Below are 26,724 nucleotides of genomic sequence, written 5' to 3'. Positions count from 1 at the left end.
ACAAGATTTGAGATGTTTTTGGCTCAGTTATGCAGTACAATCTATGTAATATCTTCTCATATTTTTTTCCCATTCTGTTAAAGGTTTTCTTATTACTATGTTGCAATTGGTTGTACTGTATTTGCCTTGAGTGTTTTCCAAATTTGGACATTTCTGGTCTCTGCAACAAGACAGATAATGAGAATTCGGCAGAAGTTTTTCAGCGCTGTACTTCATCAAGATATGTCTTGGTTTGATTCATATCAGATTGGAACGTTGAATTCTAGACTAACAGAGTAAGTAGAACTCACACTGTAGGTCAAATAAGATGTATAACAGCCTCTGGTTGCTATTTGGTACCCACTCTATTTTCTAAAACAGACTACATCGGAGTTACTTCACATATCTTAGGGCCACGGTGACACAGGAAACACTGCTTGCGGAGAACTAGCATTGAAGGTCAGGGGGTATATTTACTAAACTGCGGGTTTGAAAAAGTGCAGATGTTGCCTATAACAACCAGATTCTAGCTGTCATTTTGTAGAATGTACTAAATACATAATAACTAGAATCTGATTGATTGCTATAGGCAACATTTCCACTTTTTCAAACCTGCAGTTTAATAAATACATCCCCAGGAGTTATCAAAGTCATCTTTTCATTTGAATGGAAAGTATGGTAGAAAAATTTGAATTTTAAGTTATAGTGCAATATTTATAGTAATCTGCAAATACCAGGTCCAAAACCACATCAGTATAATTAAAACAGCACATATTACAAAATAAACTATTTTGGATTTTATAATTAAACTTGGCACTGTAAATCACCTAAGTCATATCACATCATGTTCCCCAGAGTTTTACACAAATAAACGTACCCACCATAAGTTTGGTGATGTGATTGCAGCTGTATCTTTATTAATATATATTAGATTGCTGAAATAAATGTCACACATGTTTAAATAAAGTTTTGTATTTATCTTTCAGCAAACTTAATACTTTTTATCCCTATTATGACTGTTTCAACCCAAACTTCTTTGGATGGGTCCCAAATAGTCATAAGTGTGTTGATTAATTTAGGCCTTAGTTGTTTACCATGTTACAATACAAGGGGTGCAAATTAGTTTATTATTTTGCACATAAAGAAAATACTGGCTGTTTTTTCATGTAGCACACAAATACTTGACAACTTTATATTTACACTGAAATTTAAAGTTAATTTAGAACATGTCCTACCTCAACTATAAATCTGTCCCCACATTTTAAATTTACCTCCCCCTCCAATGCAACATGGTTTTTCCAAAATGCAAAGTTACTCCTTTTTTTTGCTTTGCTCTCCTTAATGACTCAAGCCCATGGTAAACAACTTTTGCAATCAATAATCCCATTTAGTCAAGAAAGTTCAGGAAGTTCAGGGATGCATCCAGCAAAAGGAGGGAGGTAACACACTCAATTTACATGTTTAATATGTTAATGATACTGTATAACTGATCAAACCACATCCTTCCCAATTATAGTTCAAAGCTGAGTACAAGTGTGAGAAAGATTCTGGTCATTTTTCATATCTAATATATATAAGCCTAGCGGCGTGTGTTAGTCTGTGTGTGAAAAAAAAAAAAAAAGCTGCAGCGCCACCTGCTGGGTGGAGTTATACATTGACCTATGTTAAATCTAAAATTCTGACCCAAGTCAGCCTGTGGTGTCAAGTATATCTGGAAGCGCTTCAATCAGCTGGAGAGAATTGACACAGACCAAGTTCTGTATGCAAGGAATATTCTCTAGTTTATTGATACAAAGATACAGGTTTTTATAGGCTACTGAATAAATGAATCCTACGTCATATGCATACAATAGTTTATACCACTAGTTTATGAGAAGCGCTACTGATTAACTTTCTCACGTATTCTTGAGGTGTTTACTTTTCTCCCCCTTCTAAGTACAGATGAGCCTATTATTTCTTATCTCAAGGGGAGTTGGAGATATGCTATGTGCAACACCATGGATATAGCTCCCATACTACCAGCTGGATATGAAGCTCATTATTGTTTTCATAACTGGTTACATTCTTCAGGTGTTCTCTATTAGTTCAACTTCAAGGCCATAGGCTCACATATTGCAAAACTGCAAGTTAACAGAAAAATGAATAATCTCTTCTAGCAAATAATATTTCTATACAAGTTACAATAAAATGGCTGAACAAAGGCCTTATGAGGCCTTAACAAAAAATCATATTTAACATTTCCCATCTTTTATTCAATTTTCGACCCTTTCTCCTCCTACCTACCTAATCCTATCTATAGAACCACATTCTTAATAAGCAGGTACTTATACACATGTAGGAGGCCACATGCATAGAGTTGGTCCCCTTAGGAATCTGTCAACTCATCCCCCACTAATAAGCCTGTGATCCTCCCTGTCCTAACTTGATTTATGAGGAGATGCATTTTGGCAAATGTCCATGTCTAGAAAAGATGGTTTCTTAGAAGATGGTTTCTTAAAAGATGGTTTCTTAAAAGATAGTTAATGAGTCTATAGTAGTTCTGCAGGCCTTGCATGTCCTTTGTTCAATCTTTAGTAGTTTCTTGTTGCAAACTCTGCAGTTCTTTGGCTTTGCTAGTCCAAATAATTCATGACACTCATAGTCTGGTCAGGTTTCAGAAGTAATTTCTGTGATCATCAGAGGTTCGGGATTTTCAGTGGTTCCCTTTTTGGAGAGACAACAATCAAGTGTCAGTAACTTCTTAATCAGCCATATATTTAGTTTCATTATCACCTATACGATCAACAGGATTGCTAAACTATTTGCTACTAATGCCAATATTTCCAATATCCAACATGAATCATTACTGACAACTTTACCAATGAGGTTATGCATCTGCACAAAGACATTTTCAGAGTTTATTCTACTATGAGTGCAAATTGTTGAGCACTCCTTCCCATATGTTTCTCACAGTGGCATAGGCAATATGTCACTTAACTGTCTGTTTCATACTGGGTTAGGGAGGCCTTAATCCCTACTTCAGTCACAATTATTCTGGCAAGACATATCAATACAATGAGACAGTCATTTCTATTTATCAGAACAAGACTCCCCTGATTTGAAGACTTTGCAGTGTTATGCGTGAATCCAGGTGTCTCTTTCCTGTACTTTCACTGCCATGGGAGTCGTCAACAGGACTTGATAAGGACCCTTGTATCTGGGTTCAAGACTTCTCCTGATGTGCTTTCTCACGACCACCCAGCCCCCCAGGGTGCAGTTTATGGGTACCTGAATCAAAATTAGGGTTTGCAATGGAGGTGAATATTTGACCATGTATTTCAGTTAGTTGTTTCTATAATAAGGCAACATAATTCAACAAATCACTATATACATGGTGTAGTTGCTATGGAAAATAACAGCCTGTTCTGTTTGCTGTGCCAAACAATATCTCATATGGTGTTAAACCTGTGTCTTTCCTAGCAGTATTTTTTACTGAGTGCAGGTAAACATGAGATCCATGGCAGACCTGTTTCAGCCATTATTTTCTGCATTTTCAATTTCAGTGTACCATTAAGGCGCTCCATACATCCTGAACTTTGGGATCTGTAGGGGGTGTGATAGTTTCTGGAATCCTTGCCCCGTAAAGTGTATCCCTCTGTCACTTACAATGACCTCTGGTACACCATATCATCAGATTACCTCATTCGCAATTTTCTTGGCTAATGCTTTAGCATTTGCTTTTCTATACAGCCATGTCTCCAGCCAGTGACTAAAGAAGTTGACACAGACAAGCACATTCTCAAAGCCCGAGCATTTGGGAAGTTATAAAGTCTATCTGTATCCTCTTATAGGGATATTATGTCTGGGGTGTGCTTTTCCATAGGACAGACTTACTCGGGTTACTTTGTGCACAGACTAGGCATTCTGCCACTAACGACTGTGCTGCTTGGGCGAACCCTGGTACTATCCATAAGCTGCTAGTGAGTACAACCATAGCATCTTTTCCCAGATGCACTTTCTCGTGTGCTATATTGGCCATAATGGGAAAAACTACTTTTGGCAGACACAAACGCTGACCTTTACACCACTCCTTGCACTTCTAGTGCTCCATGTATTGCCCAAGTCTTTTTCTTATTTTCTGTTGCTTGTCTTTCCATAAGTTGGAGTGTGCTCTGGTCAAACAGGGGTCAGGGGGTCACCATGTAAATAGACTCCCCTTGGGGTACTGGGGCTATGGCGGCTTCTCGTGCGGCCTGGTCTATTTCACTTAGCTTCGGGGGTAGTATCTCTGTGTGTGTCTTCATCTTCATCACTGTTTGGAGGACAGCTGGAATGCAGTGAACAATGCCCTGGTATGTTCATCATATTGACTGGTTTGCTTGCTGAACCCATAAGGTCCCTACTTTTCCATACAGGGCCATAATCATGCGCAATTACAAATGCATAACTTGAATCAGTGTAAATATTTACTCTTTGTCCTTTTGCATATATGCATGCAAGTGTCAGGGCCTTTAGTTCAGCTTCTTGTGCTGACATGTGACTCGGTAGAGTCTGTTGAATCACTATTTCTGTGTGTGTGGTTACAGCACACCCTGTATACGGGACAGGATCTATGTGATAGTGTGAACCATCTACAAAAAGAGTGATGTCTGCATCTGGTAATGGTTTATCTTTAATGTGAGATAAAACCAGAGATTCTTGTTTCATTAGTTCTATGCAATCATGTTCAGAAAAATTTTGTTTGCATTTTTTTTTTTCCTTTCTTTCTGTTCAAGCTGGAATGGAATTCCCCCAAATCCCTAGGGTAACCCCAATATATACAGGTACTTCTCCCATCTTTTGAAACTTGCTGCAATAAGGCAGCAGGATTCAACATTGTGCACTGCTTAAGTGTAACGTTACTGGGAGTAAGCAGTGCTACTTCATTAGGATAGGCTTCAGTAAGGAGCATGTGGAATCCAAGGAAAAGGTTCTTGGTTTCTGAGTTCCACAAAGTTTACACTCATTAGATGGAGTGTACAGTACAACGGTTAAGACAGATGTGGTAACTTTAATTCTTCTGGAAGAGAAACACTTAGCTTAAATAACCTGTTAATAAGCCACATCATCAGTTCTATTAGTGTATATAATAATGTGTTGGGCCACAATACCCACAAACACATTCCTGCATTGGGTGTAAACCCCTGTAGTCATGGGTTGCTCTTTTCTTTATTTGGTTGGGTTAAACTTTCATATTAGAATTTTCTAATTATGTATAATGATCTATACATTACTATGGGCCTGAGTCTGGTTCTTCCAAACTTGGCTTTCCTTTCTAGTCTAGTACACATCTACAGCGCACAGCAAAGGAAAATAACGTGCAATCTATATTCCTCCTGCTAATATCAATGAACTCCCCTCTCTGGTCTCCCTTGGACCTTTAAAAAACTTAAAATACAGTTTACTCAGATTCCCCTTGTCTGAAGGTCTTAACATATATCTGTGAACATGAGAGGCTCTGGGGCCTCTTGTGCTTCCTTTTTTTTTTTTTTCTAATTAAAAAAGGAAAGGGAGGAAGAAAATACACAGTGCGCTCGGCAAGTGTTATATGTCACTCATTTCACAATAGGAGGGAATGTCCTTTGTGCTGTATATCTTCATACTTAGTAAATCTGGCCGGTAACAAATGTTTTGCTTGTGCTTGGTTTCTGTCACAACGTACGATACCGTTAAGGTAACTGGGTGTCCTAGCACAATATCTATACTCTTTTCAAGCACTAAAGCAGAGTAGTATGCAAGTGACCTTAGCTTGCGACCATGTATTTGTGTCAGTACTCCTTGTACATGTGCACTGACTTCATAACAAAATAATGTGAAAGGCTTGTCATAATCTGGCAAAGCCAGTGCTGGCGCTGAAGTTATTTCAGCTTAAAATTGGTTAAACATTTGGTTCTGCTCAGAGGAGAGTATAAATGGCTTGCTATGATCCAGAAGTGCTAATGCAGGAGCACATACAATTGCTCTTAAAGTCTTAAATCTTTTTCATTTCTGTAAAAATATAGAATTCCCATCAATGCATTACCATACCCACAATAAAAAGAATTATTTACAGTATATGACAATTATAGCACAGTAAATAAGGGCAGTAAATGTCTTTACAAACACTGATTTACTCAAAACTGTAATGAGGATACAAATAAAAACCTTTTGCTTTCTGCACATACAGAAAAACCACCTAGTTCATGCATTTGCTATGTGAATAGCACATAAACTCTAATATCTCTTCCAAAACAAGGTAATCATTACTCAGAAGAGTTTACGTTATTTAAATCCTTCATTAGTTTATACTTATGTTTGTTGTGGTGCAAAGATGGTGCATTGGAAGTTAAATCAATGCAATCTGGATTGCCTAATGGGTCTTTGCAGCTGGAGACCTGTGAATAAAAAAACTTTTGCATAGAGATTAACATTTATTTACTAGGAATTACTGTAACTGTAACATGCGTGTATACTGTTATCAGGTAACCAGTGAACAGCTGCTAAAAGCTTAACTGTGACGCTATGCGTTCCATGCCTTGATTTCCTCAAAGGGGCAGTCCCTAATTTCACAAATAGAGAATGTCAAAGTGACGAGACCTGGGCGAGTGTTCAAAGCCACTCCTTTCTTATCATCTCTTAGTACAGCCCTTTTAAATGACACTAATTAAATTTCCGGGTTTAGAAACATTCAATCTGGAATCTTGGTTCCAAGTATTCAACCATTTTAAAAGCAGCACTGTCTCATAAATCAGAGTACTCTCGTTAGACACAATACATTGTGTCTGTAAATCATTCAACATTTTCTCAACAAAATCTCTCTCCCGTGACCAAATATTCACACATATTTCTAGATTCTGTGATTTTCGTGTTCAAAGTAAAAATATATTCACTTAAGTCTCGCTCACAGACGACATTTTATCTCATAACATTTCTTTAAAGGCATAACAAACCCTCCTGATTTCTGAGAACATTCATCAGCGCCATTTTAACACAGATAAAAACAGCATGTAAGCTCACTCCCACAATTCTCAACTTCATTAAAGAGAAAGCTATATTTCTGAACTTCAGAAACAAAATTATTTTGTTCAAATACAGAAACGGCTTGTTGGATCCCAGCCAGCTTTGTTCTGACACTAGTACTTATAGTGATAATGTACATTATTTACAATCTTGTCCGTGCAATCGGACCAAACATTTTAAAACTTCTTTTGTATTTTTTTAAAAGCTTATCATTAAGCAATGAATGTACAACTTTTTCAACCTTGAAACATGTCTCTTGTAAAAAACGGACAAGACAGACAAACATTGTGATTTAAAGTAAATCAAACATCTCCCTTATAGAGCACTAAGACAGAGAACAAACAATGTGAATTATCACGGATCTCTCTCACACGCAGTAAGACGGAGACAAAACTCACATACAGAGAAAGAAAACTTAACTGACATCTTCCAGCCTACTGCTGTGGAACTACAAGTCCCAGCATTACACTAAATACAAGTTAGCTTCAACATGTTATCATCAATCAGCACTCCGGACACATTTTTTTAATTTTACATACATTGTCAAAAAACAAAAAACAGTGTGCTTCTTATCTCAACACACTGAAATCATTTACACAGAATAAGGGAGGGGCACATTTCACTTATTCAGCTGCACAGGATCAAACATACATTTATAATATACAACCTACTTGATTCATTATTCAGCTTCCGATGCATTTAGCATATCCACATATATTTCGACTTTTCAGATCTCTTAACTTTCCTGTGCCACCTCAAACAATCTCTTGGGGTTTGATCTCAATACCCCTTTGTTCTTGTCACATTACCACTTGCAACACCTTTGTTTCTCCATCCACACATATCTTTGGCTATCCCCGCTTTCTTGAAAAATTCCCTGCAGACCTTCTACTCCCCCATTTCCTTTAGTCTTTGTGCATCATATCTATGAGGGAGCTGCTGTCATTTGTTTACTATCTATATTACTCGTATTGACAGTATTCTGTTGAGTCCAAATCGGGACTCTTATCTAGTTTCTGTGGGTTGTCCTTGCACTGGACGTCCCGTTCTGTGGACTCCTTGTACTGGATGTCCGTGCTAAATAGCTTCTTTGACAGTATCTGGGACGAAGGTCTTTTGGAAATCTCTCTTACACAATTTGGGCAGATTACAGAATCTCCCTTCTTTGATATACCTCTGGGGATGGTGTCTAAAATGTTCACTCAATGTTCAAAACAATAACTCTCTAAATCCCTCTATTCCATTACATGCTTCTTTGATCAATGTCTTATGTGACTTTTATGCTTTATACATCATACATAGGTACAAACACATGCACTCAAAATTCAATCATCTTTCAAAAATCTAATCAACAATACAATTACAGTAAACAAATTGGGTTAATACTGTATTATATTAATCAGATGATACTTGAGACTCACAAATTCGCGTGTCAGGTGCCTCAGACAGACATGAGGTGACCCAGACTAGGAAGACCAACGAGTAGAAATCTACTGACCGCGGATGTTGGGGTTCAATGTGCTGGGAAACCTCCGTTGTCTGTCTTGTAGCCTGCTGGACAGCGAATCTCGGTGGGACCTCCAAGTTGTTAAATCTAAAATTCTGACCCAAGTCAGCCTGTGGTGTCAAGTATATCTGGAAGCGCTTCAATCAGCTGGAGAGAATTGACACAGACCAAGTTCTGTATGCAAGGAATATTCTCTAGTTTATTGATACAAAGATACAGGTTTTTATAGGCTACTGAATAAATGAATCCTACGTCATATGCATACAATAGTTTATACCACTAGTTTATGAGAAGCGCTACTGATTAACTTTCTCACGTATTCTTGAGGTGTTTACTTTTCTCCCCCTTCTAAGTACAGATGAGCCTATTATTTCTTATCTCAAGGGGAGTTGGAGATATGCTATGTGCAACACCATGGATATAGCTCCCATACTACCAGCTGGATATGAAGCTCATTATTGTTTTCATAACTGGTTACATTCTTCAGGTGTTCTCTATTAGTTCAACTTCAAGGCCATAGGCTCACATATTGCAAAACTGCAAGTTAACAGAAAAATGAATAATCTCTTCTAGCAAATAATATTTCTATACAAGTTACAATAAAATGGCTGAACAAAGGCCTTATGAGGCCTTAACAAAAAATCATATTTAACACCTACTAAATTCTTAGCATTATCTAATATACAAAAGTAAAAGCCTGGCAGCGTGTGTTTGTGTGTGTGTGTGTGTGTGTGTGTGTAAAAAACTATTTTCTCAGAAAGGGCTCATCCAATTGACCTGAAATTTGGTATACTGACATTATTTGAGAAAAAACTAGAATAGTGAAGTCAGTGAACTTCCATCATCCCCCCGTGGGAGGGGTAGTAATAGCTAAATTTACGAGTTGAGGGGTCAAACTCATTTTCGTGAGGTAATTTTACCTCATTAACACACATTAAAAAGGGCGCTTGCGTCGGGAAGTAACGCTCTTCCCCTGAGGAGGCCTGGGCTAGGCCCAAATGCATGACAAGAACCTTTTTAAGACCTTAAGTAGCTTGATTTGACTAGAATGCATGAGTATCATGCACGGGTTAACTTGTAATATATATCATGTAATATATAAAACAAATGTTGTTGCATTTGTAAGGTCAACACGTTGGTCTGAATGTTACACTAATATAAGCTCTGTTCTTTTGCAGTGACATCAATACTATACATGAAGGACTGGCTGATAAATTGTGCATATTTGTACAGTTTCTCTCCACCTTTGTTACTGGCATAATCATAGGATTTGTGCATGGCTGGAAGCTGACACTGGTGATCTTGTCAGTCAGTCCACTGCTTGGTGTATCAGCAGCAATATGGACCAAGGTAAATGTATAAATACTAGCTTATGTCACTATAATTAATCGGCAGTACAATGCAGCAATATTGTTATTGTTTTGTTTCTAGCTTGTTGCATCATTTACCTCTAAAGAATTGCGCGCTTATGCAAAGGCCGGGGCAGTTGCTGAAGAGATCCTGACGGCCATTCGAACAGTTATTGCATTCAATGGTCAACAAAAGGCAATGGATAAGTATGCTTGTTCTGTTTGTGGAACGTTTGAAAGTTTTGCATTACAACAATGATTACATAATTTGTTCATTAAATGTGTGGCTACATACTTTGACTCTTTCACTGTTGGGGAACTACAAGTCACAGCATGCTTAGCCAACCTGTGTCATACCTGGACCATTATGGATTACTCGCCTCATCCACTGAAGGTCAATTTATTTTAATCTGGTTGGCAGAGCATGCTGGAACTTGTAGTTCCCCAGAAGTTGGAGAGCCACAGGAGGCCTACATGGTAATGGCACTGATCATATCCACTGTAGTACATGTTAATGCATAGAAAACTACAATATTTTATGCCTTGAATCTGAGTTTGTGGAATGAGAAAGCAATTAAGGTAATTCATAAAAGTGCAATACAACCGTGCATAGAGCTCTGCTAATTATCTGCCAAGCACATAAATGTGCATGCATACATCCTGGTATTGAGAACATCCCCCAGAAAATAAATCTGCACCTACTTTTCTAGCATTGAGGGTCTGACTGAAAATGCAAGTGGAAAGAGCGAAAATATCACGTCAAGGTCTGTTAGGACCACTCACTTCATTAATTTCATTCTTTTTGATTTTATCCCAAAATAATGCTGAGTTTTACTGTAAAGGAGGGACTGGAAGATGCAAAAGGAATCCCATTGAAACTATAGGAGGACTTCCAGTTACTTCTTACCTCCTGAGTACTGTACATGGAAAAAAAAATTTGCAGGGAGTAATGTGCAGTCCCCTACTAAACAGCCAATGTTCCCATAAATGTGCCTTTCTCACACATTGGATTTTATTTAAATAATCTCATCCAACAAGATGAAATCTCAGTTGTTCCTGTTTTGTAAATAACCTTTCATTAGGCGCAAAGTAGTCCAACTGGAGCTTAAAGAAAGAAAACAGGACCCAGTCTCCTAGGACAATACTCTGTTATATATATACTCTTGTTACAGGTACAATGCCAACTTAATTGATGCAAGAAATGTTGGAATAAAAAAGTCTATTACTGTAAACCTATCAATGGGACTGACGCAGTTTCTGATATTTGGAGCCTATGGCCTCGCATTTTGGTATGGAACAAAACTGACTGTAGAAGAACCTGAAAATTACAGCATTGGCAAAGTATTAATTGTAAGTACACTTATGTATTGACGCCTCTTTATGCTGACTATTGCTTGCTTATAAGAACTAGGCTTTAGTCTGTAGGCAGTGGCGGAACTATCATTGTTGCAGCAGGTGCACCGGTGCCCACCGCTCACTAGTTCCGCCTCTGTAGGTGTAGCTAATAATACACAATACCAAATTGGCAGTGGTGTGCACTGATATTTGAAGTAAAATAGACAGAACGCATCAGAACTAAGGCAATTATGATTTAGGGAGGGACTAGGTCTAAAGTACAAAGGTAGACACTGCTTAGACTGACTTGAATTTAGCACTTACAGTAGGGTACACAGTGAACTGAGCCTACTAAGGACACATAAGTCAATCTCATAGTGATCAAAAGCATTGTGCAAATTTATGAATGTGGCATGTCAAATACAAAAGGCAGTCAAGCACCCACATCAGGATTCTTTGCAAAAGCCTTGTATAGTTGTTTTTCTTGCTTGGACAAGAAAGAAAGTGCACAATATTTCGGGGGAGGCTCTGTCCCCCTTTTTCGGGTGTTAAAACTATCAGTGCATGACTAGTAATTTTATCTCATAATGTTAAATCCTAGTCCAGGGCAAGAAATCATAATTGTCCTTTCTGAAATCATTGCATAGTGCCAACATTATTATATAACACCATCAATTACACAGCGCTGTACTGAGAATTTTTGTCATTCACATCAGTTCCTACCCCATTGGAGTTTATAGCCTAAATTCCCTAACACACTTACACACACACACACACACACACACACACACACACACACACACATACAGACACACACACACACACATTCTTGTTTTTATTGCATCATGAGCACCCATGTCTGAAACAGGACACATAGGGACACCCCTTTCCTAATGCCTTGTCAACAGGACAATCATATAGGTATGTGTAGGAGCTGTTTGTCACCAGAGTTACCACTTGAGATTTACAGGATGACCTTTGCAAGCAATGCCCAGTTGTTAAGTGTAGGCTCGGTGGAAAAATTGCTTTGGTGCACTTGCTATTTCTCATCGAGATACAAGTGCATCTTTTACATCTTCAGTGAAAGATAAGAGCTGAGGCATGTTCCACTTCAGAGTTTTCAAGGCAGCCAATGAGATCGACTCATTCCATCTTGCCGTCCTGAAGTTGCGTGTTTTTTTCAACCACAGTAGTGCAGCCCCTCATCATTGCTCGACACTCCACAATGCTTGATATCTTTTGCAAGCCATGCCCAACCTTCAGTGTCAATAATGGTTTCTTAAATGCACAAGTCTCCTCATCATAGCCAGCTACCAGCTTCATCATGTCTACTACATACAGAAAGTTTGATGCAATGATAATAAGTGGACATCATTTCTGAAGGCCACTGGATGATCAACTCAAACACCTTGTTCCTCCTCTTTGGACATCAAAGTACACGCTTATACCCTGCTCTTTAGAGACTTCTGACTACTATTTTCACTATTATTTCACTATTATTTTCCGTTTTTCTTCTGAAATACTGGTTGGTTTAGCCTCTGTCATGTCTTAAAATTACAATAAAATGGCTGTCCTTATCACATGTGGAACTATTGTGTAAAAGGCGAGGTCCAATCTACAGAAACTCAGAGCTCAAGCAAGATTCAAGTGTTTTCATGGAGTCACTAAGCCTGTGTTCTCTTCCATAAGAGCAATTCATGCCTCTAAAAAAGTGTGCCGTCTCCATCATTTCATCTTATTTCTATTCAGTCTGCCAGTGCAAACTTCTGCTCCTCCCTGAATGACGCCATCTTGCTTTGTAAACCCAGGCGCTTTTGTGATGCATTTTTATTGTTTTGCGCTTTATATAGAGGTCCAGTGTATCGTGTCTATCAATTTTACTTTGGAGCGTGCCACCAGATGCAGGTGTGGAAAATAAATTTCCATACTCCTGGTTGCGGCATGAGGGAAAAGAAGAGTGGGGCTATTGGCGTCAAGAACTCATGGGGGACCTGCCCATGTTGTTTGTGCTCCATAGAGGTTCCAACTATGCTCAGACCAGACTGGATTATAACAAAACAATATCTGCAGAAATGGGAAAAACAGCATGCAAAATAGTGGAATGGATGGATCGGTGAACAGTAAACAAATTAGTGTAAATAATAGTTACGATCGGGTGACGTTTTGATAAGAGAACTTGGTGTGGAAATTACATCTACAAGTGAACTGGTTTTTATTATGTAAGTGATTCAGTTTTGTTTGCTGTGCTACACACGTGTGGTGGTGATCAGTGTAATCATTTGTTAACCCACGGTGGAGTTCGGTAATACTGGATATAGAATTGTGATATAAGGTCAGATTATCATTAATACAGTATATATGTTTATTCTCGTCCTATCTAACATATTCAATTATTTGGAGACGGTTTATAAGATAAGAAGGTCCTCTTGTACGACATCTGCTTTGATAACATCTATTGAGAATATTTCATCGCTGGACTCCAAAAAAGTGATTCTGTGCTTGTGGACATTGTGGACTATCATTTTATTCACTAGCTTCCTATACTGAATTTGTTATATGCATTTTATGTTATTCTTGGAAGAGAAAGGTTATTTATTTTATTGACAAAAGAATAAGTGAGAACATACAATATAACATCGATTTTATGATTTTTAATGAAGGAGTTGAGAACTTTTTGGTCATATTGTTTTGCCCTGTGCGCCTTGTTGTATTTTATTGTTTGAAATTAGTGTAATTGTATCATATCACAACTACAGCACTCTTTCAGAAAGAGATTAGCAGATTACCGTGGAATAGTTAAAAGTACAGTATGTGAAATAAATGGCCACCCTCAGAGCCACAACTAGACATTTTAGTGCCCTGGGCGAGAACTGGAGCACCAAACCCGCCCCCCCATCCAAACACATGCGTGGGAATGTACCACCGAAGGGGACATGCCTAGCCCATTACAAGAGCAATGCCATTCTCCAGCACTGTGCTGCACTCTCCTACCTTTTCTTGCAACTTTGACTACCTGGTGCTGCTGCCGATATCTTAAGCTTAGTTGCTGCTTGACCTGAACCTGGAATGTTGGGGCTCTTGCTTCATGTTTGGTATAGACATACAATATACGTGACTTTAACTATGCTTTCCATGTTTTTTTACACAAGGTGTATTTTAATATTAAATATTTTAAGCTCATGAAAATGATTTTACAGTAACATAATATAAATTGAATGTTTCTATAATTTAAAAATGAGTAAACTTTGTATTATAAACTGAACCCCCATATATACATTTTTTGAGGGACTAAGTTAAAAAAAAAGGACAATGAAGAAAAAGTTTACAAAAATCTGTAACATTGGGTGAAATAAAGTTAAAAAAAAAACCCAAAGCAATTGGCAACTGACCCCTGTGATTCATTATGTTAAAACGTTTGTTCCAACATGTAAATTGTCTACACATAGTGAACTTTTCATGCTGAAAAAAAAAATGTAATTGATCATAATCTGATCAAAAATATCAAGTTCTGTGTATGGCATTAACAGTAATTTGTAGATTTGACATTATTAATACATGATTCACTGCACTATACTGAACACTACCAGTAATACACAAATTGAAAAACCAACGAAACAGAACTATCGCAACACAAAATATTATGGTTGGGGAGATTTTCCTGTGTAAAATTGGGAAAACATATACAATCAGTAATGTACAATCAGAGAAAATAAACCATTAAAATGCATTAGGGAAAGATTGACATCTGGGAAAGTGTAAATCAGGGCACATAAAATGGTAGCTTGCCTCTATGTGACCTAAACAATACAAATGGTCATTTTCTTTATGATTTACTTATGCTTATGTTTACTATTGTACATGGAGCAGCAATTGCACATTTTTAGTAACACTGATTTTGCACATGTTTGTACAATTGTAATCACATATGTGCAATACTCAATGCACTTTTCATGTTTGTTTCCCTGAAAGGTCTTTTTCGCAGTGTTGGTCGGCACGTTCTCACTTGGACAGGTCTCACCAAACTTAGAAAGTATCAGCAGTGCACGCGGAGCCGCTTTTGAGATCTACAAAATCATAAACAAGGTAATAGCAGGTAAAATACTTCAAGAGGGTCATTCAAAAGTTATAACCATTAAGCAATATTTAAATTTGCCAATGCCCTGGTAAATTAGATAACAACTTAGTTATATGAAAAGATGTCCGAAAAAGCCTCATTAACTGTGGGGATTCATTGAGGGCTTGTTAAATTACATCCCTCATATTCACACTCTCAAAGTACCCCAGTCCAAGGGCTGCATGCAGGTAGGGTAGTTCCATTATTAGAACTAAATAAATAGGTTTTAGTCCTCAGTGACTTCACATAGAGGGCCTGAATCATTAAGGAGAGTAAAACATAAAAAGGGAGTAACTTTGCACCTTGGCAAAATCATGTTGGATTGGAGGGGGAGGTAAATTTAAAATGTGGGGATAGATTCAGTGGCGCACGCAGGGGGGGTTTCTGAGTCTCTAGAAACCCCCCCCCCTGCGCTAACTAAGTGGCCACTGTCCTATACAGCAGCCGCGGCGCTGTCAAAGAAGCGTCCGCGGCGGTGCTGTATTGTATACAGCACCGCCGCAGATGCTTCTTAGACAGCGCCGCGGCTGCTGTATAGGACAGCGCTGGCGAAACGGAGCTGCTGCGGGGGGAAACCCCCCCCCTGACAATCCTCCGTGCGCCGCTGAGATTTATAGTTGGAGAAGGGCATGTCCAATATCAACTTCAAATTTCAGTTTAAAAATTAAGCTATCAAGTATTTGTGTGCTACATGAAAAAAACAGCCAGTATATAACTTATGTGCGAAATAATAAACTAATTTGCACCCCTTGCAGTGTGGCATGGTTTGTCCTGATGAAACATTTACTCCTTTTTTTGCCTTACTTTCCTTAATGACTCAGGCCCAGAGACTGCAGATTATGGACATGCTTGCCAACTCTCTCCGAATCCCGGGTAGGTCTCCAGGCTATTCTCACTCATCCTGCCCACTTTCTAGTGAAGTGGGTGGGATAGTGGACTCCATGACGCTATTCGTTGTGAATTGCATCATTTTGGTCCTGCGGAAAAAAGACGCGTTTGTGGCATTGCATCGCAGGGTGGGACCAAGTGATGTGATCCATCAATGATGACATCTTCAAACCCCCTCTGGACTTGCCCCAGTAGCGGATCAAGGGGGTGGGGGGGGGGGGGGGGGGGCGATCGGGGCAATCGCCCCCCCTAGCAGGGGCTTGCTGCTGACGGCTGCACACTGTGCAGGTCCATTCAGCATTGACAGTGTGCTGCCCGGCTGCTCTGATTGTGTGTTATACACAATCAGAGCAGCCGGGCAGCACACTGTCACTGCCGAGCGGACCTTCAAATACTGTGCAACCGCCGGCAGCCTTAGAAATTAGAAAGGGGGCGGGGCCTAAATAGCCCCCCCTAAAATCGCCCCGGGTAGAGCAGTTGCCTAGATCCGCCCCTGACTTGCACTTCAACTCCTCTCTGGGATCTCCTGGAGGGGTGAAAAAAGAAGTTGTCAAGTATCATTATGGGCCTCATTTGAAGCACAAAAAAAGAGACCATGTTACAATGCAAGGGTGCAAATGAAATTATTTATTTACTTTGCATCCTGGAAAAATACTGGATGTTTTTGCATGTAGCACATAAATACAGGACAGCTTTATTTTTACGCTGCAATTTATAGTTGAGCTAGGACACGCCCCCTCCCAACTTGTTAAGGTGCAAATTTGCTCCTTTTTTACTTTGCTCTTAACTTTAAATGAGGCCTTATATAATTATTACATTTCTCCCCTCTTATTACAACACTTATGAGGAAGTTACTGGGAAGATACTGTCATATAATTAGTTACAGAATAACTGGGAATAAGGATGGTACAGACAGTCAAATCTCAGGCAGCCTGATAACATATCTATTTAACAGTACAGCCCCTCTGAGAACTGCCAGATGTTCAGGCCAGGCATGCAAAGTGGAAGAGAAGTCTGCTGCAGCTTTTGGGGTAAATTTATCAAGCTGCAGGTTTGAAAAAGTGAAAATGTTGCCTATAGCAACCAATCAGATTCTAGCCGTTATTTATTTATACATTCAAACAAAATGACAGCTAGAATCTCACTGGTTGCTATAGGCAACATCTCCACTTTTATTAAACCCGCATTTTAGTAAATTTACCCCTTTATCTTATTATCTGATTTGTTACCTCCCTTATTATTCACCCTTCCTCATTCAGCCTCATCTTTCTTTTTACCAAAACAATTCATGTATGCACATTTCTAAAATATTTTGAAAGCTTAAAAATGCACTATAAAGGTGTTATAACAATATACATGCAGTAAAGAAAATAATCGTTTCCATTTGCAGTATGACAATTTATTTAAGCAATGTCGAAAAAAGAAAGTACAAATGGTGAGAAAAATGAAATACTGAGCATGGCTGTAGTCTACAAACAGAAAGCCTACCAAGTTGCTTCAGTTTCTCCAGTCCCTTTGATAACTGCATGTTCTCTGTATTTGACAGTGATCTAGCCCTGACAAATTTGAAACAGGGACATTTTGACACAGGGGTAGGTGACACAAGTGGACCTGAGCCACAGCTTGGGCAGCACGATGGCTAAGTGGTTAGCACTTCTGCCTCACAGCGCTGGGGTCATGAGTTCAATTTCTGACCATGACCTTATCTGGGAGGAGTTTGTATGCTCTCCCCGTGTTTGTGTGGGTTTCCTCCGGGTGCTCCAGTTTCCTTCCACACTCCAAAAACATATTGGTAAGTTAATTGGCTGCTATCAAACTTGACCCTAGTCTCTGTGTGTGTGTGTGTGTGTGTGTGTGTGTGTGTGTGTTAAGGAATTTAGACTGTAAGCTCCAATGGGGCAGAGACTGATGTGAATGCATTCTCTGTACAGCGCTGCAAAATCATTGACACTTTATGAATAAATGGTGATGATGATGATAATCTTGACTAGCCAGGATGGAAGGATCTCCCTTTACACAATTTCTGTGACCCACTCTCTTTCAAGTACGTTGGTTATAATGCAAGAAGGGTTGAGAAATCTTTTAAACGGTTTAAGGTGTTCTAGATTATAACACAAGAAGTAATACAGTGAGTAAAAAAAAGTCAACAATTGTATTGAAACTTATTTTCAGTATAAAACTTGAAAAATATTTATTTATATTTATCCGTTATGTTTTCATGGAAAACATAACGGTGAAAGCAAAACATAATTACATGTGAGGAGGACCTTGTATAAGCTTTACATCCACAAGTAACTATTTTCATTTTTCCCCATTGCAATCCACAGTCTATACTTAGTGTACTGAGCAAAGCAAAGCTTTACACTACAGTCAAAAAAAGTGGATCAGCATTGCACAAAAAAGAGTGATAAATTCACTGTGGTACTTTTAATGAAAGGATTTAAGAATAAATTTGAGGTTGCAGGTCTATTCCCATGACAATATGACTTGGAAGTTTTCCACTCTAATTGGTATATTTTTACTGATGCTCACTGTGTATCACTAAACATATTATTTCTGTTTTTATTAACTATTGTCTTCTTTTTAAAAATCAGTTTCGCCCAATCGATAGTGGGTCCACCGAAGGACACAAGCCAGACAAATTGATTGGACATATTGAATTTAAAAACATTCACTTTGCTTACCCTAGTCGACCAGATATACAAGTATGTTTTAAAGTATTTTTTTTTAAATTGTATTTATAAGAACTATAAGACAATATTAATGTCTACACTTATTAATGTTCTTAGATTCTCAGTGGTCTGAACCTGAAGGTACCAGCTGGAAAGACTATGGCTCTTGTTGGCATGAGTGGCTGTGGGAAAAGCACCACCATTCAGTTACTGCAGCGGTTCTATGATCCAATAAAAGGGGAGGTATGGTATAACTTAGTATGTATTCATAAGAGGGTTCTATGTTATTTATCTTGGTCGTTATTACATACTAGTAGCAATGAAATATGGAAACCTCTCATTGTACGGAATTAGCTTTTCTGGATTGTGTATTTAAGGAATGTCATCTCCAATTTTCAGAACATGATATATATATATATATATATATATATATATATATATATGTCCTGGACATGGCTCCTCCTAGTGCAATAATAACAGACAAGTGCTCTTTCACACCTGTGTATAAAAATGTGTATCATATATGAAATAATAGGCAGCTTATCTGTAGGTTTGTATAACACAGGTCCTGGATACCCTTTAACTGCTCTTTAGCGCACATGTCCATACAGACAATATATTTGAAAAAGAAGGGAAACCGGCAATAGTGTAATATTGTTACACAATATACACCTGTACCAAACACAGTTCTTTTCAAGCAAATGTGTTCCATAATAAACCCAGAAACAGCCTTCCATGATCATGATTACTTCCAGTGAAAAAGTGATCTTCACCAAACTTCAGCCAATCCTTTATAACATTAGACAAAATGCCTACGTAGAGGCGCGGGCTGGCAGAGTTCAGCCCGGGGGCCGCACAGGCGGCCGCATCACATGACACGTGATGCGGCCGCGTCATTATGACGGTAATATTAAGAAATATATTGCATCCACGGGGGGATGGGGGGTGGCAGCCGGCCCGAACAGCCATTAGACTGAGCGGCCCGGGTGCCCGCTGCCCCCCTGCACCCCGGTCCAGCCCACCCCTGCCTACGTACTAATATTTATACACAAACACGCTCATCTCATCTCAAAATGTCTTTCTTCCCCTGTCCACCTCCCCCTTGCAAGATTCACATCTCTCAATAGAAAGAGGAATTTAAGACAGCTAAATAGTGTAGTATTTTAAAAAAACATATACTCGCAATAATATATATATATATATATATATATATATAGTGCGTGTGTATGTGTGTGTGTGTGTATACATACACCATACACACACAACCAGTACTGTTATTGCTTGTTCTTTAATGAACTAATGAACAGATGACATTTCATTGAAGTTTACAGAATTCCAATTGTCTGTAAAATGCAAATAGCAGCTACACGTGATTTGGTACTATGGTATGGAACATGCAAATGGAGCACATACACCAGAAAATCCCAGACAGATGGGTTTGCTTAATTGCATTTCAGTAAAGCTATGTGAATGAATGAGACCACACAACACCAGCAAATTATATAATACATTTTTACTTAGCTTCGGGTATAATAACAGCATACAGGAATAGTATCAAAAGCAGAGGGTCTCCCATTTTAGTACAAGATAATCTGCAAAAATGAGGATCAGTTATTTCACTTAATACGGGCACATACACAAACAACATGACCTCAGAAGAAGTTTATCAAACAAAGGGGCTCCCTTGGACTATATGCATGTTAGTTATCCCACTGTTCATCACTAATGGCACAATAATAAATTCAGTGTCTAACAGGAAAATAGTACATGACACAGTATAGCCTTGAAGTTGCTTATCTTAGCATAGAAACGTCCGTATAAACATACAGGCACACACAGCATGAATCACTGTTAACTTTTTTGTTCCAACACTTCCATAGTGTAATACATAAAATAATACATTTAAAAAATACACTTATTTACGCTTTTGTCAATTAGATTTAATTTACATCAAAGATAGCAACCCAGAACATACATTAATAGAAAGTCTTTATTTCATTGTCCTTCCTAGGACTGTTTAATCAGTCTCCAGTTTCTTATCTTTGTAGTAAGCGACAGCCTACACTGGTGAAATGTATTTGAATACTTTAAGCTACCACACACTTTGAATCCCAAACTTGGATATAAGAATTTGGAAATTGCAAGATCTCATGTTACCCTTGACAAATGCTGGAGTAAAGGCATTCTATTACTGAATATGGGACAGCAGAGGAATTACTGACAGAGTACACAGCAGATTTCCATTTGATTAAAGTGTTCTCATACTTTAATGTAGTTATTTAAATATAAAACAAGACCAAGTGCATATCCTGCCCTCCCAAAAACAACTGTAGACAATAAGATCAGCACCAAGTCACCCTCAGACTTCATTCCTGCTTTCATTGCACACGGTGACTCACTCAGTCCTTCAAAGGGAAGTAATGAAGGTCATGTTGTTGTAATGTATACTAGTGATGGGGCTGCTTTGTATACTGACCGTGGGACAATATGGATATTTTAGGGCAATAAAAATGTATTATTTTATTTGATTGTCGATATTTAGGTTACATTGGATGGCCATGATGTCCGTTCGCTCAATGTCAAGTGGCTAAGAAATAACATTGGGGTGGTTAGTCAGGAACCTGTCTTGTTCGGAACAACCATTGGTGAAAATATTCGCTTTGGAAGGGATGGAGTAACTAATGAAGAAATTGAGCAGGCAGCCAAAGAAGCCAATGCCTATGATTTTATATCTAAGTTACCTGATGTAAGTATATTTATTTGTTTTTTGTTTGTATTTTGTTTCACAGTCCAAGGAGCAGGTTCGGTCTAACCTTGCATGCACAAGTGTGGGTTACATGAAAAAACAGTCAGTATTTAACTTATGTGCAAAACAGAAAACTAGTTTGCACCCCTTGCAATGTAACATGGTTTTGTCCAGGAGACTGAAATAAGATACCTCTTCATTTAAGATCCTTAATGAATCAGGCCCCTAGTGAGGAGATTTATTGGTAAAATGTAAATATTTTTAGGAGGTTTCCTTAATGTGATTGTAGGGTTTCCTGGTGAATACAACAGGGTGCTTCCACTTCTGCGAGATGCATCATTTAAATGGTGATATACAAATCTGTAAATTGTTTTATGATTAAGCAAAACCACTGCTTGTAACATGAAAGAGACCGTTTTCTACAACAGACAAACTTTTTCCACCATCATCATCAACAACTGGAATAATCACATTGATTGTCTCTCAGACAACAGTACAGTCTAACAGTAAAACCACAACAAGACAATTGCAGTTTAATTATATTTATTTTCAATATTTTTAACTTGAAAGATGTGTCCTGATGCACATGTGTTCTCAACCTATGTTACCAAATAATATGAGAGGAAACTGTAAACCTATTTCATTCATGTTCTTTTTGCAGCAATTTAGCACAATGGTGGGTGAGAGAGGAGCCCAGCTGAGTGGAGGTCAGAAGCAGAGAATAGCTATAGCGCGTGCTCTTGTAAGAAACCCAAAAATTCTGCTTCTTGATGAAGCGACATCAGCTTTGGACACACAGAGCGAAGCTATAGTGCAGGCTGCCTTAGATAAAGTAAGATATTACATACACGTTGTCATATAATACATTTGTATAATGCAGTGGTTTAGTATGTCATCTTTATTTTGTCTTTGAGGCCAGAGCTGGTCGGACGACTATTGTGATAGCACATAGACTGTCTACTATCAGGACAGCTGATGTCATTGCTGGCTTCCATGGAGGTGTGGTGGTGGAGCAAGGACCACACAATGAGCTCATGAGTAAGAAGGGAGTCTACCATTCACTTGTGATGCTTCAGGTAATGGTATCTACACGCCACTTGCAGTCATGTACGATAAAACACTACAATTTCATTTTCAAGAATTAAAATGTAGGAAATAAGTTGAAAAAACAACTGATTATATTTTATTCAGTTCAAAACTGTAACTTCCTTATTTGGTGAATTTGAAATTCCAGCCAATGAACTCAAAACAAAAACATTTGTGGTTGCATGAGAAGACATATAATATAGATTACAGTAGAGCGCTATGTATTCTCCGGTGTCTTAGATGATTGATGTCAGAGAATGAGCCTAAGCCTTGCTATTTCAGCTGGATATCTAAAGGATACGGTATGGTGCTCAAAGGCACCATACCTAGTAGCCGGCTACCATAATAGCAGACTGTGCCACTGTTACCAGTCGGGCACATCAGTGTGTGTGTGTGAGATCCCAGGGGCAAATGCAGGATTTCTAGATGGGGGTTTCAAATGCTGGATTTCGGGACAAAGCAAACAAAAAGTTGCAGCAATAGGCCAGCAACAGACACTATTTTGTAGTCAAGTTGTTTTACTGTAAATCAAAAATACGGAAGAGACAGAAAGTGCTGTTTGTTCACACTGTAAGACAGTGTAAGATCTAATAAAAAGCATAAATATATATATATATATATATATATATATATATATATATATATATATATTTATATATATTTATATATAAATTTATCAAACGATTTACATTACAATGCTCAACGCATTCACACAAACACACACATTGCCCTCTATGCTATTGGCTGCATATGTTTCAGCGGTGTTAGCGGATCCAATTCCTGCTTGATTTAAGTAGCCAACCAATGAGATACTTCTACTATTATAGTAGTAGTTCACTTTCTTCCCAGTATTTGCCAGGCAATTCATCTGTCTGGTGGAAATGACCTGATTCTGTATCTCATTGCCTGATTGATTTTACCTGATGCTCATAGTCTCTCTATAGTGGCTAGTTATCTTCCCATCACCAGGAACTCTGTATTTAAGCAATTACTCACCCCAGGTACAGTCCTGGTACCTTCAGTCAGCAGTGTATCTACAATCAGTGCAAGTCCTTATAATTTTCTACAATTCCCAAAGAAATGCTGCCTGGAGAATAAAGATTAAGTGGGATTATGGCAAGGTGACTAACTCCATAAAGTGGGGAACGTGGGAAAGGGATCCCAGAGTTTTACTAGTTGGAGGAGGGAGGGGTTTAATAGAAAGATTATCCTTAATGCTCCTCGATATATTGTAAACCATCTCTTCCTGAACACCCTTTACTACTAAGAGCCCATAGGAGGAGCTACTCTGCCGTTCTCATCTACAAAGCTGTTAGAATGTAGAGAGAAGTGACTGTGGTGCTTCTATAATGTCCAGATAGTACTGCAGCCACAGTACTATCTCCGGGCAACTGGAAACCCCCTTACTTGCCTGGATCCCTGTCAAAGACTTGTGTATTTTTTTTCATCCTTGGGTGGTTCCAAAAGTGCCTAGTTACATCCCTATCAGTGTGGATTAGTCTGGGTTAATACTAAGAGGTTCCATTACAGAAAACAATCTTGCGCTGCCTGACTAATCCCCCGATCCAGCGCTTTATTCTCCTGGAATGAAAGTCCAGAAAAGATTAAAAATATATAGGTCACACTAAACAGTTATCAACATAGCTGCTTGGATAATTGACCCAGCTTGTCCTATGAGCTAGGGTTCTTCACATTCAGCCTAACTTAAATTTCCAAAACATTTTAAAAATTAATCCAGCAACATATTGTATCAAATTAGTAATTAAATTGCTGAAATAGTTATAAAACCTGAGAAAGTCATGATCCAGTTGGTCTTCTGAAAACAGTTCAAAGGACTTTATTTTGAGAAACGAACCATTTTATGAGACACAGATACCAAGGCTTATAGGTGACCTATAACCATGGCCTCCATCAGGGGGGTACAGCTGGTATGGCTGTGAGGGGCCCGATCAAACTAAGGGGTCCAGACACAGGCTGAGTGCGAGCGGAGTGGTGACGTCATCACTGCGCAGCACGCGCCCAGTCTTTCAGTGTCTGGAAGCAGCCGCATCGCGGAGGTAAGATAAGTGAACCAGAGCAATTATTTGAGGAAGGGGAGCCCAAAGCATGTACTGTTAAGAGGGGGGGGCAGGTATTGTTATGAGGGGGGGCATGTACTGTAATAAGGAGGGCATGTACTGTGATGAGGAAGGGGGGACATGTACTGTAATGTGCTATACTGGTAAAGGCTTTCCTGCTGTCATTCGGAGAACATGGAAAAAGCAGAAAAGACAAGAATAAAGGGTAGTGAGTAACAGTACCGTTGATTGCGAAATCTCTAGTCAATTGCTGCCAGGCCTTGATGGGATTGAAGTTCGCCAATAGTACTCATTTTATTTTTGAATTCTACTATTACCCTTACACCCACCGCTCCAGAGGTGCAAGGAAGAGCCCAACGCTACTCAGCATGGCTGTTTGCCCCTAGACTGGGGTATGCACATTTTTTGCAGGCAGAATATCCCAGAATATATCCCAGAATATCCCTAGGAATGTCAACCTTGTGCTAACCAGGCTGGAGCTGGTTTCCCATTATGACAGGGTGATGTCGTACTGCCAGTTCCTTGTTAATGCGACCAGTTTGCTGCTGGTCTCTGATTTGCAGGGACAATTTTCCCTCAAATTTGTATGCATTTCTTCTACTTTTTTAAACATGATAGATATAGCAGTCATTAAACTGACAATGATGACAGATGTAGCCTTACTCCAGCCACATCACAATATGCTCAGAGCCTGATTTATATTTAGGTGTCAATTTTGCCCATAGTGCAGAACTTGCAACAGAGCAAACCATGTTACACTAGAAGAGGAGCATACAGGGCAGATACTGCACACACATACTGGTTTTGGTTCTATTTGTAGACCTGGGGGTAAATGTATCATACCCCGGTTTTTGCAACTCGCGGGAGATCGGCGTCTTCGCAGCTTAAATTTAAAGCGGTGCTGCCTTATAAAGGGAAGTTTCCCTTTACAAGCCAGCGCCGCTTTAAATTGTAGCTGTCAACTCGCCGATTCCCGGCGAGTTGAAAAAACGGGGTATGATACATTTACCCCCTGGGCTAGGTCAATTTACGTTTTCCTCCCACAGCACAATACTGTCCAGGTGCAAACTTGCAACTCTAATACTATAATAGTCAGATGCAGAAACGTAAATACAGTGTATTTTATGTGCACCACAAAATACACACATTAGACCACACATTTACAGCCATAAATATACACCTATGTTCAGGCTCAATGTGTCCGACAAAAAATGTTTTAGATAGTACTGACTTTTACCTAAGATCTCATAAAGTTCTGCATAACCAATAGAATCAAGACAAAGGTAGAGATGAAGAAGAAGACGAGAGTAAAGGCAGTTTATTCGATAACACAGATTCCAAAGAAGAATGTGAGGATGAAGAAAATCAAGATGTAGAAGAAGTCAGCCGAACATTACCCGACGTTGAAAACATTCTGGCGCCCATTAGATGTCAAAGTTTCAGAGAAGGGTCCAGAAGAAAAAGTAAAAAAAGGTCAAAGAAAAAATCTGACGACACAAATGAGGTATGTTGTTAACTCAACAAGATACAATGTTTAAAAGAGTGTGTTCTAACAAAACTGTACACATTGTTAAACTATACATTTTTGCATCTAAAGTTGCTTTGGCCATTTAATTTAAATTAATTTAATTACATTTAATTGATGTTAAATAATATGTTCTTTAACCCTTTTGTGACTAGAGCCTTTTAAAACCCTTTTCATTTTTTTTAGGTACACAAGTACATTGTATATTGTTCTTTTCAGGACACCTGGAGCCTGATTCATTAAGGATCTTAACTTGAGAAACTTCTTATTTCAGTCTTCTGGACAAAACCATGTTACAATGCAAGGGGTGCAAATTAGCATTCTGTTTTGCACATAAGTTAAATATTGACTGTTTTTTCATGTAGCACACAAATACGTGATAGCTTATTTGTACACTGAAATTTAAAGTTGATATTTGTGTGCTATAT

General features: G+C 38.7%; 1 protein-coding gene and 2 long non-coding RNA genes across 5 annotated transcripts in view; 1 reads left to right on the top strand and 2 right to left on the bottom strand.

Annotated features, from left to right (window-relative positions):
• Positions 1–26,724, top strand: part of LOC142158325 (ATP-dependent translocase ABCB1-like) — a 68,114-nt gene that overhangs the window by 18,903 nt on the left and 22,487 nt on the right. The window contains exons 7-17 of one of the 2 annotated variants that reach the window (XM_075212199.1): positions 84–275; positions 9,682–9,853; positions 9,935–10,059; positions 11,025–11,202; positions 15,157–15,270; positions 18,784–18,894; positions 18,979–19,104; positions 21,404–21,607; positions 22,269–22,439; positions 22,522–22,683; positions 26,042–26,275. In XM_075212199.1, coding sequence (XP_075068300.1) covers positions 84–275; positions 9,682–9,853; positions 9,935–10,059; positions 11,025–11,202; positions 15,157–15,270; positions 18,784–18,894; positions 18,979–19,104; positions 21,404–21,607; positions 22,269–22,439; positions 22,522–22,683; positions 26,042–26,275 — 1,789 coding nt within the window. Of the gene's footprint in view, positions 1–83; positions 276–9,681; positions 9,854–9,934; positions 10,060–11,024; positions 11,203–15,156; positions 15,271–18,783; positions 18,895–18,978; positions 19,105–21,403; positions 21,608–22,268; positions 22,440–22,521; positions 22,684–26,041; positions 26,276–26,724 lie in introns of those variants that run through there. The other variant, XM_075212200.1, reaches the window with a different exon arrangement.
• LOC142158327 (uncharacterized) lies at positions 1,735–8,581 on the bottom strand. Of its 2 annotated transcripts, XR_012692752.1 has the most exons (3): positions 7,668–8,581; positions 6,286–6,371; positions 2,690–3,246 (listed from the first exon to the last, which is right to left on the bottom strand). It is a non-coding gene; the product is annotated as an uncharacterized LOC142158327 (long non-coding RNA). The 2 variants fall into 2 exon arrangements; XR_012692751.1 differs by lacking the exons at positions 2,690–3,246; positions 6,286–6,371 and adding an exon at positions 1,735–2,682.
• On the bottom strand, positions 4,689–6,279 carry LOC142158328 (uncharacterized). The gene is made up of 2 exons (XR_012692753.1): positions 5,741–6,279; positions 4,689–5,031 (listed from the first exon to the last, which is right to left on the bottom strand). It is a non-coding gene; the product is annotated as an uncharacterized LOC142158328 (long non-coding RNA).

The sequence above is a fragment of the Mixophyes fleayi genome, chromosome 5, assembly GCF_038048845.1.
Source record: "Mixophyes fleayi isolate aMixFle1 chromosome 5, aMixFle1.hap1, whole genome shotgun sequence".
Lineage (NCBI taxonomy): Eukaryota > Metazoa > Chordata > Amphibia > Anura > Limnodynastidae > Mixophyes > Mixophyes fleayi.
This window is presented reverse-complemented; position numbering and strand designations above follow the sequence as displayed.